A 13353-nucleotide genomic window follows, 5' to 3' on the forward strand; every position below is an offset into this window, starting at 1 on the left:
ATTAAACTGGTTCTCCTGTTTTATTTCACAAACTTTTATTAGTTTTGCTATAGTGATGAATATCTCAGATACTGGAGTGTTGAGGCAATATTATTATTATTATTATTATTATTATTATTATTATTAACAACTGCCTTTCATTTCAAGAAGAAACATAGAGTTCATTCACAAACAAACAAATTTATTATTTATACCCTACCCGTCTCAGGTATAAAAGCCAAGAAGCAAAATAATAATAATTTAAACCAGTTACAAAAAATAGAGCTACCTGTAATTAAAATACATAGTAAAACAAGTAAATTAAAGCACCCATAATTAAATATACAATGAACAAGCTATTTAAAACAGCAAAACAGTTAAAGCAGTTAAACAACAATCAGAGTAAGAGATTCAAATCTAGGGATCTGGGAAATTGAATGCACTGGCTTTGTCTCCCAAATATTTGACCAGGCATTATCCTCAGATTGGTAACCAGTAGCCTTCTCCCAACATTCCTTTAGACCCTGTATGTTTCCCATATCAGATTTAATTAGTTGATAGCGTACTCTTGCAGTCACATCCTTAGTATCAGTAGTGTATGTTCAAAGTCAGACAAGGTTTTAGTGTCCTCCCAAATCTAAAATTTTGACTTTATAATGTATAATGTCCCTTATGAGCCTTCGGGCTACAAGAAGCCTTCATAAAGAACATCTTGAGCTTTTATATAAGTTCTTCAACTTTCATCTTTGATTAGCACCAACTTTCCACCTTGAAAGCGTTATTATGACTGGTGTATTTTAGCGATGATAAGAATGAGTGCTGGTGGAATCAAACAGGAAATATGAACATTGGTGACTGACCAAATTTGTCTAATGCCTAGGTGTCTGAAATCTAATGTGTAGATGTCTTAATGTCTAGGTGACCTGGAGGCAGAAGCTGAAATGGAGACACAGCTGAATTGCTTTTACTTAAAAGCTCTTGATGGATTTGTCATGGTTCTCTCAGAGGATGGAGACATGATCTACATGTCTGAAAATGTGAACAAGTGCATGGGGCTCACACAGGTAGGAAACCAGCATCTCCTCCCATCGCTTTAGCTGAAATAATATATTTTCCTACAATACAGCCACAATCCCATTAAAAGTACTGAACCTGGGTTGTGTCCAGTTGTGTCTATGGAAAACACACTACTAGACTGAACTTTTTCTTTTGCAGTTCGAGTTGACCGGACACAGTGTGTTTGATTTCACTCATCCGTGTGACCAGGAAGAGTTGAGAGAAATGCTCACCCACCGGAATGGTAAAACAGAGACATTCAAACTTTTAACTTCAGGTCACATGCCTCATCTGATTGCTTGCTACTAATTAAGCTTGATTGATTTAAGGAACAGCCTAACCCAGGATACCTAAACTAAGTCTGAAACACCCAAGGCTGCTTTTCAAAAGTTATGAAAAGTTTTTGCATTGCATGGTTTGCTATGTTGTACTTTTCTAACTGTTATAAGCTTCCTTGCAAGGGTTTGAACCCTAAAAAGTGGGAGTTACACAAATAAAATACAGATTTTAATATATTGATTAGAAATTGTGATTCGGTAAATGCATTTACCCAGCCAAGGATCCTCTTTGTGGGTCCAGAGCCCCTGCCTACTTTGCACATATGGCTATATATGACTTGAGCAACCCTCACCTAGATCTAGACATGCCTGGGCCGTACTTGTGCAAAAGCCTCCCTTTTGAGGGTCTTGGGGAGCCAGCCACTTGTAAAATGAGTAGTGCTATACGCTCATAGATGCAACCCTTCCCATGCCATTGATGGATTGAGGAGTTTATATGAATCAAATCTATGTGCCTGTGGTCCCACACACATATGTGATCTTTAGGCAGGAGAGAATTTCAACCCGTACTGAGGATGCAAAATACTTAGCAGCACTTGGTCTTTTGACCCTCGAGTGCCACTGTTTCATTAAGTGAAAACTTTTGGATGTGGAGCAACCACGGTTACATCAGCACAACGAGGGATAAATTGTGCCTTTTGGCATAAAGCGCCATAGCTTACTACAGGGAATTTTTACTTGGAACAGTGGGATTACAACTTAAGCAGGATCAGTGTGCTGCATCTGCCTCACACAGGATATTGTTGCTGCAGTTACTTGCACAAACTAATTTGTGTGCCTCATCGCAAGTGTACTTAAATATCAGTCCCCTGTACTGGTTTTCTCACCTGCAAAACAGTTCATCTATCTTAATGGTAGGATCTGTTTTCTGCACGTGCTTGAGAAGTACATTTAAGTACCTCTTGAAGATAAACTAAATCTGGTTTGACCTGCCTCGGGATTTGTTTGTTTGCCTTTAATTAAAAGCGGGGAGAGGCATTCTAAAACAGCCTTGATACTATTCTGTTAATCCACCCACTTCTGAGTTGTTGTCCTCTAGGCCTTTTAAATTTTCATCTACACTGAGCACCTGTCTCCCACAATATTGACTACTTCTGTATTAATTGCTGCATTTCCTGAAACTGACATAGTAGCCATGTTCTCAACTCCAGCAGTTTCTACAGCATTAGACACCCTCCAAAACCCTCCAAAGTGCTTTAAATTCTGCTGGAAAAGAAACCGTAAAAGTATTTTTGCTGCATTAAGTCTGTATTTCAGTTGTTGCCTTCTGGATTCAATATTGCATGAAGTAGTGAATAATACTGATATTTAACACTCTTGCATTAGGTCCTGTGAAAAAGGGGAAGGAACATAACACGGAGCGCAGCTTTTTCCTCAGAATGAAGTGTACATTGACCAGCCGAGGAAGAACTGTCAATATAAAGTCTGCCACATGGAAGGTAATCATACAAGTGCTCTACATGTGACGTTAGAATGGCTGGTGTCAAGATTTACAGTAGACCCACAGCTTACACACATGTGTACATGTTTAGCTGTGCACACTTGGCAAAAAAAAAAAATAGAGGAGGAAGGCACCTGGGGGGGGGGGGAGACTTTAGCAATCCCACCAGCCATTGAACCCAATGTTTTTTGCAGTCGGTGAGCCTTTGAGGAGCATCAAAGTAATGCTCAAATTAGCAAGGCTTTTGCTGCAAATTAGATACATAAGCTTGCTGCCTTTTGATGTTCCTCGGGTAATTAGAGTCGGTAGCTAAAGTTCAGTTGCCGAATGGTGAGGCTCCTTGTCATAGAATACCTCTTTCAACTTGTGTTGTTTGATTCCCTCCGTTACTTTGTGCTATATGGTAACCAATAAACACACAAGACGTAACCGGCTGTACTTTTGAATAAATAAGGTATACTATTCATTGTATCAAATTGTAGTAAAGGTAAAGGTACCCCTGCCCGTACGGGCCAGTCTTGACAGACTCTGGGGTTGTGCGCCCATCTCACTTAAGAGGCCAGGGGCCAGCGCTGTCCGGATAAACTTCCGGGTCACGTGGCCAGCGTGACATCGCTGCTCTGGCGAGCCAGAGCCGCACACGGAAACGCTGTTTACCTTCTCGCTGGTAAGCGGTCCCTATTTATCTACTTGCACCCGGAGGTGCTTTCGAACTGCTAGGTTGGCAGGCGCTGGGACCGAGCAGCGGGAGCGCACCCCGCCGCAGGGATTCGAACCGCCGACCTTTCGATCGGCAAGTCCTAGGCGCTGAGGCTTTAACCCACAGCGCCACCTGCGTCCCACATCAAATTGTAGTATACCTTATTTATTCAAAAGTACAGCCGGTTACGTCTTGTGTGTTTATTGAGTATGTTTCACGTAATCACAGGTTTGTTGTTGTTTTGCTATATGGTAACCAAGCTCTCCTTTTCACCCCAACACCCAGGTACTTCATTGCACAGGGCACATTCGCGTCTATGACAATTGCAACAACCAGACAGTGTGTGGATATAAAAAGCCCCCCATGACGTGTTTGGTGTTAATCTGTGAACCCATCCCCCATCCATCAAATATTGAAGTCCCCTTGGACAGCAAGACGTTCCTCAGCCGCCACTGCCTTGACATGAAATTTTCATACTGTGATGAAAGGTAAAAGCTCTGAGTGAAAGTAAGTGGTGCCTGGCTTTTCGTGTGAATGGTGGTAGGTGGATCTGCGTGTCGTTACTAGCCTTGTCTGTTTCCTTGGCACTTTATTTGGCAAGAGTTAAACAGGTAGGTCCTTGGGTGCACCCTTAAGTTTTGCAACTCCAGAATCTGAAAGCTGATGATGCAAAATACTTTCCAGATAAATTACGTGGTGAATGTTCCATTTTAAGTTATGCTTACCCTTTTCATAAGATTGTAACCAAAATCAAGGTGGTGTTTTTTAAAAAAAACTTATTGAGGCAAGAACGCACTACATTGCCACCCAGTGGCCAAAAGAATTGAATACGTTATGCTAGCCAGTAACTAAAACATGGCACTTCTAAACATTCAACTTGGAGCAGAAGTGATTCTCACCGTTAACACCAAGGGCATTTTATGTAGTTTCTGTTACACCTTTATGCAAAACATTTTCATCCCTTGATTTTATACCCTGGATGCATCTTATCTAAAACTCAAAGAAACAAAACACTCACTAAGAGTCAGAATATGATGCATGGCGATGGCAGTTATTATTAGAACTTGTGGCAAGCTGAAATTGGTGGCATGAATTGGACTTAAAAGTTGTACTTGAATTCACAGACGTGAAGCAACTGCCTTCTGTGTTAAATTACTGCTAGTTGTGATAAGGAGGCATATATCTGCTACGATAAAAAGCAAAATGTAGGAGGGAGACATACCTATGAATTGGCTGTATCATTGCATTTGCGGAATGACATCAGTGGAACCTCCCTTCTCCATGTGTCACTTGCCCAAAATTTGCTCTGGAAGGTTGAAGGGACACCCCCCCCCCAGGCATATTTTTTGGGTAGGGGGAGCAGAGGGCGGGGAAGTTCTGTTGCACTTGCAGAAGTCATTTTGCACAAGCAACAATTTAGTTGGGCATGATGAGAATCTTGGAGGGCCTTGGTTATCAGCGTCTTGATTAGATTAGGGAAGCGACTTCCCCGTTTTTTGAAAAATGAGTTATTTACAGGGAGCACACAGGCTGGATCTAGACACATCAAAGAGGCGTTTCAGTTTAAAGCATTGTAAATTTAAAGAGGGAAAACAGGTAGAGAAAAACAGGACTCCAAGTCACCATCTGGTGGCACAAAGTTATATTGCACATGCAACACATATAAATCACTTTTTCTTTACCAGTGTAGCTGAGTCCTCATTTAATATGGGAAGTGACATTAATTCATACGGCTGTTTTGAAAAGCCACAAGCCACTTATTTGCTAATGTAGCTAACCAAGTGGTTTGTGTTTGTTTCAGTAGCTTGCAGACTGGCCGTGCTTTTCCTTGAAGTCACCTGCCCTTATTAAAAAACAAAATACCTGACCTTAAATAAAGTTTTATCTGCCCTGCAATATGTAGAAATATTACTGAATTAACATCCTTTCCCCCTTTTGTTTCAAGGATTACGGAACTGATGGGATACAACCCCGATGAGCTCCTGGGTCGCTCCATATATGAATATTATCATGCCCTGGACTCTGATCATCTGACCAAAACACATCATGACAGTAAGTGAGGGGTGTGTGGCTTTAGAAATGAGATAGTTGCAGGCTGAAGTACACTCTCTGTTGCTTGCTTCTAGCTATCACGCGTCATAGTGCCCGCAACATTCTAAAAGGCTATGGATTGTTTCACTGTTAACCTTTTAGACATTGCCTAACAATGTAAATAATGTGTGTCTCTTTCTGCTTCCAGTGTTCGCTAAAGGACAGGTGACCACCGGGCAGTACAGAATGCTTGCCAAACACGGGGGCTATGTTTGGGTCGAGACTCAAGCAACCGTCATATACAACAATAAGAATTCTCAGCCACAGTGTATAGTGTGTGTGAATTATGTCTTGAGGTGAGCTTTCTGTGTTACCTGTGGGTATTTAGGGGTAGGTGTTTTTCAATGCCAAAGATCAGTCTAGTCACATCAGTATGCCTAAACAGCCTGGCTATCTATCTATTTACCTACCTACCTATCTTCTATGTAGTTCATGGTACTATCTATCTATTTACCTACCTACCTACCTATCATCTATGTAGTTCATGGTATTTATTCTCTCTCTCTCTCTCTCTCTCTCTCAATACTGTTGCCTTTGCCAGCAAAACATATCTCCTTCCATTTTAAGGGAAGCTATGAAAACCTGCCGTGTGAATGCATAATTCATATAACCCAGTTTGTATGTGTGTTTGCCCATTTTCATATTATGCTGTCAGAGATGCCCAAGGAAATTGCTAACAAGGCTAACTAGAAAATGGTAACATCTTGAGTCGTACTGTAGCTCTTTTATTCCTATGGGTTGCCTCATTCTGTATTGGGGGGCAGTTAAAGCGTGTGTGCACACACGCACACACACACACAATATTCACCCAATGCACATACATTTTTATAGCTTGGATTGTGCCTGAATCATGCTGCATATATATTAAAAATGAAAAACACCAATAGACACCTGTATCTGTAAATGCATCCTAGTCTGCTTGTGTGCAGTCCAGTCTGTCATGCAGACTCCCACAGGGCATATTAACCCCATTAATACAAATAGCAGAACTGCCATTGCAGGGAACATGCCTGGGTTACATGTCTGCACATGCCACCTGCACAATCTATCTGCCTTGCAATTTAATCATTCTCTGGAAGTCAAGTACCGTGCAGCATTCAGAGATGGAACACTGAATGGACCCACCGGTACCTTCTAATGCCTTACACCATTGTGTATGTTAACACCCATGTGCATATGTATTGCGTGCATGTGTTGGGGGCGAGGAAGGGTCAATGAGGCTCAATTGAGCCATAGAGGGCAATGTTCTGTGAACAACCACTGCGCCTTTGGTGAGACCTCATAGTGCGTGCTCTTAGTGTATAGTGCACTAAAAGAACAATCTATAGAAGGATGCATCTGTATTCTTTAACAGAACCAGATATCTGTCACACCATATTTGCCTCTTCATTAGGGCTTTTCCAAACAAGTAGAAAGTTGTTTTTGTTTTTAAAAAGGGTTCTATAGAACTCTTATGTTCTACCTTAAAGGTTGTAGACTACAAATATCTTCCTATCTTATAATGCTTAAATATATAAAACAAAATATATAGGGAGAAACAGCTTATCAACTGTGTAGATAACTACAGTGTTATGGCTTTCATCAAGAGAACATACCTTGGATAAATTAATGTGGCCTGAGATGTTACACTTCGCATACTAATCTCTATTTTATCTGCATCCTTCAGATTTGTTCTCATATTGTACTAATCCGGAAAGCCTCTTGCCAGGCTACTAATGAACATGTCCAACCCAGTCTTACGAGTTTGCTAACCACTGAGTTCAGGCTAATTCCCAAGTAAGTGTTGCAGTGGTTTTAGAGTATTGTTCTGGGTTCCTCAGTGAGAAGATGAGTAGCAGGAGATCAGTTTCCTGGAAAAGCAGCTTGCCCGCTACTAGCAATCTTTCCCTGCAATGTGCAGCCATAGGGGGAAGTGTTTGATGTGTTCTATAGGTATGTGTGGTCAGTTCACCATATGGACTGAGTTAACACCGTAAAATTCTCTGCAACGAGCAGGGGTCCTGCAGCAGACACTCAGGGATTCCACAGCAGGAAAGAGATAGAAAGTGTTGGAAGCCATTAATGTGATAAACTTAGGGAATCAAAGGCTACAAGGTGCTCTCTAACATCCCTCCTCTTCTCTTCTGCAGTGGCATTGTTCAGGGCGATTTGATTTTTTCACTCCAGCAAACCGAGTGCATGTTGAAACCAGTGGATTCCCCTGAGATGGGGATGATCAAAATACTGGACAAGACTGAACTGGAAGACAGCAACAGCCTCTATGAGAAGCTTAAGAAGGAGCCAGATGCGTTAACCTACCTTGCTCCTGCAGCTGGAGACACCATAATAGCGCTGGATTTCAGCAATGATGGTGGGTGGGTGTTTAATTCCGGCAGCCTTCTGACAGGCAGAGTTGCCTATGAAGTACATTAAAAGCAAGCGGCATGTTTTGCCGGATGCCCTCAGGGTGTCGCAAACGTAATATGTGCTGGATTTTTAATGAGGCCCTTTAAGGTGCGACGCAACACTTAGGGTGATGACTTTTCTATTTAATTTTTGTAGAGTCTGATGAGCAGCAGTTTGATGACGTTCCCTTGTATAACGATGTAATGCTCCCCTCATCCAGTGAGAAATTGCAGAGTATAAATTTGGCCATTTCCCCTCTGCCTGCTTCCGAAGCTACAAAGCCACTCCGTAGCAATGCGGACCCAGCACTCAATAGAGAGGTGGTGTCCAAGCTGGAGCCCAGCACAGAGCCCTTGGACCTTGCTTTCTCCATCTGCCGGATGCAAGAAAAACCAGATACTCCTTCTGACGGAAGCCCCAGCCAAAGCCCACCTGAGGTTAGTCATCTGATAATCTGCTGCAGATCTGTAATTTTTAACTGAATCTCCGTTGCCCGACCTGTAAATAAAATATCTATTTTCAATGTCAAAATTTGTCAGCTTTGTATCCCGCCCTTCTTCCAAGAAGCTTGGGGGCAGCATACATTTCACTATCAGCTTAAAACAATCCAGTCAGCATAATCTGATTCAACATGAAATGATGCAACAGGAGAGCTAGACAAATCAAGCTCCTTTAGGATCATAGAAAGCTGATTTATGTTGGTCCATCTAGCTCAGTATTGTCTACTCTTGACTGGTAGCTGCATTCCCAGGATTTCAGACAGGTCTCTTACTCAGCCCTACCTTGAAATGCTGAGGATTGAACCTTGCAGAACAGCTCCTCTTGCTTCATTTGACTCATAACAGATGGCAGCTTAAGCCAAGCCTTTTGAGCTGTACAGAATTCTGCCATCTGACAACTTGCAACCCTTCTTTACTGATGAGCAAAGGAAAGGATTATTAGATTGAGGAGGAGATTTTAAAAAGATGATTTTTAGTGAGGGCGAGGGGGGTGTCCCTTGAATTCGGGGATATATTTATGACATTAAATATGTGTGAGCTGCAACAGCCACGGGCTGTGTGGTCCTGGAATCCTGCAGCATCCTGATTACGGAAGCTCTAATGCTTTGCATTATGGGGAAATCTTTGAACATAGACCACTTTTAAAATTGGGTGAGGGAAATGCACAGTTTGTTGAATAGAGGTGTGGATTGTCTTTACAGCCCAGTAGTCCTCCTAATGACTATTGCTTCAATGTGGACAGCGAGATCGACAGCGAGTTCAAGTTGGAGCTGGTGGAAAAGCTATTTGCAATAGACCCAGAGTCCAAAAACCCATATTCTATGCAGGTGAGCACGTTGGAGGAAACACTCACTTTTTAGGCCTGCGTTATGGCCGCATTCAGTTTTTTAAACGTTTACTAATAGTGTGCAGTGTTTTTGATAGAACTTGTGTGACCTGGAAGCTGGAATGCTCAGTTCAACCTGGGATGAGGGATAAAACACAAGAATTGTGTACATAGCCGTGTTGCTCACTGTGTCCGTTCATTTAAATGGGGCTCCCACATTTGGAAATGGCAGGAGGTTTGGTAGATGGGAACCCTAAAGCTGGATTGACCATCACAGCAGTCTTGACTTCCCTGTCAAAAGATGCAATTACACTTTCTTGTGCTGACATTTCAGGAAACTGATTTAGACCTGGAAATGTTGGCGCCCTACATACCCATGGACGATGACTTCCAGCTGCGTTCCTTTGACCAGCTTTCTCCGCTGGAGAGCAATTCGGCAAGCCCTCCTTCCAAAGCGGGCACCGTCACGGGATTTCAGCCCACCGCAGACAAGATACTACCTGCGACGGTCAAACATGAGGATGAATCAACGACACTGATAGCTCCTGTTCACATTGTCATAGAAGCCAACAGTGCCCCAGCATCACCCTATGCCGAGAATCTCAGTCGAACGGCGTCTCCAGTCAGAGAAGGAAAAGGCACGACAGAGCAGAAAGAGAAGCAGAGTCCAGGAGTGCCAAACTTGTTAACAGTCACGCTGGGTAAAAGGTAGTTTGTTTGTTTTTTAAAAAATATGTTGCCCACTTGATCTCAAAACCAGTCACATAGCCCAGGTGGTAGAGCAGGACATTCTTAATCTCAGAGTCATGGGTTGAAGTCCCACACTGGGCAAAAAAGGTTCCTGTATTGCTGCAGGGGGTTGTGTATCACAGTAGACTTGATACCTATTGATTCTTCTACAAAGAAGATTTAGGTTTCAGCCAAATACTGTCCTATAACACAATTCCAGGTTTAGGCTTCAGGTTATCAGTCTCTGCCTGGATAGTTTAAAGGTAAAGGGACCCCTGACCATTAGGTCCAATTGTGGCCAACTCGGGCTGCAGCGCTCAACTCGCTTTATTGGCCGAGGGAGCCAGTGTACAGCTTCTGGGTCATGTGGCCAGCATGACTAAGCCGCTTCTGGCGAACCAGAGCAGCGCACGGAAACGCCATTTACCTTCCCACCGGAGCGGTACCTATTTATCTACTTGCACTTTGATGTGCTTTCAAACTGCTAGGTTAGCAGGAGCAGGGACCGAGCAACGGGAGCTCACCCTGTCGTGGGGATTCGAACCGCCAGCCTTCTGATCGGCAAGCCCTAGGCTCTGTGGTTTAACCCACCGCACCACCACTTGTGCTTGTATTTTGCTTGAAAAAGACTTGTGTGCTCCTCTTCCGGGCAGCACTTATTGCTGCTGGTAATGCTGCCTTGGGCAAAGTTTCAATGACTCTTCCATAGGTGCCAAACTTCTACACAGGAACCCTGATACGGGTTGCAAGTTAGAGCCGAAACAGAAAAGCAGGAACTTTGTATGATGTCTTCATTGCCAAACTATTTCTTCCCTCCACCCCCAATGTGCTGATTGTTTCATATGCATTGGGAATATTCTACATGGGGGAACTTGCAAACCTTTGATTGCACCACTTTCTTGGCATCAGTCTGTCTCAGAAGTTGCTTCAGTCTTACTGAGGTGTAGTTGACCTCGCACCCCATCCTGTCATTGACTGACCACTGCTGGTCATGCACACATACCCTGCCCCAAACCTTTGAGCATATCCTAAAGGCTGTTCCTACTCTCTGAAATATGATCTTCAGGTCTCTCTGAACACTGTATTTTCTCTCCACGTGATCCCAGCTGTATGTAGCTACAGTGGTACCTCGGGTTAAGTACTTAAATCGTTCCGGAGGTCTGTTCTTAACCTGAAACTGTTCTTAACCTGAAGCACCACTTTAGCTAATGGGGCCTCCTCCTGCTGCTGCTGCTGCTGCACTGCCAGAGCCTGATTTCTGTTCTCATCCTGAAGCAAAGTTCTTAACCTGAAGCACTATTTCTGGGTTAGTGGAGTCTGTAACCTGAAGCGTATGTAACCCGAGATACCACTGTATTCAATGCTCTTCTTTGTGTTGTACCACACACATCAGTGTTCTGTGAACCCAACCCCCTTGGAACTCACATTTTGACAAGCAAGAAAGCATTGTGGAGCTTACTTTTGTCTGGAGGGGAGTGGGAATTAACTTTCTGAACTTGTTATTTTCAGTAGATCAACTGCTGCAGCAAATGAAGAAATTAATCCAAAGTTAATAGCTCTGCATAATATTCAGAGGAAACGGAAAATGGAACAAGATGGCTTGCTTTTCCAAGCAGTGGGCATTGTAAGTTTTTAAATATACAGTCCCTCTGTATTAAAAAAAACCATGAGATTGTTGCTTTTTTTAAAAAAAAAAGCTTAAATTTTCTGTGGTGGTAATTTAAATCAGGTTGTAGCCGTGTGGTCATGGTTCTGTCCTTCATATCAGGTGACGGCACAGTTGTTTGAACATTTAAAAATAATCCTATTCAGCACCACTGAACCATAGGGATCCCTTTTTAACATGAGTTCTCTTGCCTCAAGACCCTGGAACGTATCTGGCAGAACAAGGTTTGGTGGGCTTGCCCTATCTCCTCTCCGTTCCCCATTGGTCCATTACCTGGAGCTGATGTTTGTAGCCTGGTACATTTGCTTGCTGTGCCACTTGAACCATACACTTAGGGTGACCAGAATTTATAAAGACAAACCCACACCTTAGTTACTACAGTTCAGAAATTCTAGCATCAAACCCTTACGATTTACCAGCAAGTCTGCAGAAAACCTTGGTCCAAGGAGTCCATTTAATCTCATTTTTAAGGTGGGGGAGACTGGTGGGTGCAAGTGAATAGCCGAAGGCAAACATTTTACAACATGGCAGAGAATTATCATTTTTGCACTTTTTGTTCACACCATTAGCCCAAAAGTCTTGTTTGGGGTACGCTGCCTGCCTGAACCTATGCATTTCACATGGGAGGGAGTCCTAAGCATAGCTGTCAACTTTTCCCTTTTCTTGCAAGGAATCCTATTCGGAATAAGGGAATTTCCCTTTAAAAAAGGGAGACGTTGACAGCTATGGTCCTGTCTTTTTTTTTTTTTTAATTGATTTTAATTCGTTTTGCTACATCAAACATTAAAAGAAACAAAAGAAACATACATAACACATACACATAAAAAAGAAATACATAAAAAAGAGAAATAATAATAACGAAAAAAAAAGAAAAAACATCTCCTAACATAAGATACCAACAAATTAACTTACATTTACTAAATAACACACAACACTGATTGACTTCCCTTCATCTCGGTTTCAGAATATATTATATGATTTTTTATCTGCAGTTTCTTTTCCTCAAAAAACTCTTTACATCACAAGTGTTACGTCACACCTACTGTGATTTTTAAATTTTTAACCTCTGTTTCCATGTATGTCATAAATTTATTCCATTCTTTGTTAAACTTTATATCTTTTTGATTTCTTATTTTCTGTGTCATTTTTGCCAATTCTAAATAATCAAATAGTTTGGATTGCCACTCGTTTATAGTTGGGATTTTTGATGTCTTCCAATTCTGCGCTATTAGAGTTCTGGCAGCCACTGTCGCGTACTGAAAGAGTGTTTGATCTTCCATTTTGATTTCCTCTCCAATTATCCCCAGCTATGGTCCTAAGTCAATGTGCATAGGAGCCTCAGAGGTAAACTACAGTCAAAGACCAGGCTGAAATTTTATAGGTGGTGTATCTGGCAGCAACTATTCCAAGGTTGTATGTATGTGTGGCGGCCTTCACCTGTCCCCACCGAAGCCTCATCAAAATAAACAGGATGTCCCTTTGCACAGTTTATTGTTCCTAAACTTTTATATTCAGATTTTTTCCTGCAAAATACTGTTTTTTGAAAGAAGGACCATTTTTACACAGCAGCTGGTTAACTCAGTAGTATGTCTGTATGGTATCTCTGTGGTTATATTAATTGGACTTTTCTGTGTGTGTTTGT

At 42.2% G+C, this 13353-nt stretch overlaps 1 protein-coding gene across 2 annotated transcripts in view; it reads left to right on the plus strand.

The window, feature by feature from the left end:
* The window catches only part of HIF1A (hypoxia inducible factor 1 subunit alpha), a 36744-nt gene extending 25046 nt beyond the window's left edge, over positions 1–11698 (plus strand). Inside the window, exons 3-13 of one of the 2 annotated variants that reach the window (XM_081911320.1) lie at positions 898–1043; positions 1195–1279; positions 2700–2812; positions 3800–4002; positions 5460–5566; positions 5754–5901; positions 7735–7955; positions 8147–8427; positions 9192–9317; positions 9651–10024; positions 11558–11698. In XM_081911320.1, coding sequence (XP_081767446.1) covers positions 898–1043; positions 1195–1279; positions 2700–2812; positions 3800–4002; positions 5460–5566; positions 5754–5901; positions 7735–7955; positions 8147–8427; positions 9192–9317; positions 9651–10024; positions 11558–11681 — 1928 coding nt within the window. In that variant the 3' untranslated portion in view covers positions 11682–11698. Of the gene's footprint in view, positions 1–897; positions 1044–1194; positions 1280–2699; positions 2813–3799; positions 4003–5459; positions 5567–5753; positions 5902–7734; positions 7956–8146; positions 8428–9191; positions 9318–9650; positions 10025–11554 lie in introns of both variants that reach the window. The other variant, XM_081911319.1, reaches the window with a different exon arrangement.
* The last annotated feature ends 1655 nt before the right edge of the window (positions 11699–13353 follow it).

Source organism: Podarcis melisellensis (genome assembly GCF_964234715.1).
Source record: "Podarcis melisellensis genome assembly, chromosome: 1".
Taxonomy (NCBI): domain Eukaryota; kingdom Metazoa; phylum Chordata; class Lepidosauria; order Squamata; family Lacertidae; genus Podarcis; species Podarcis melisellensis.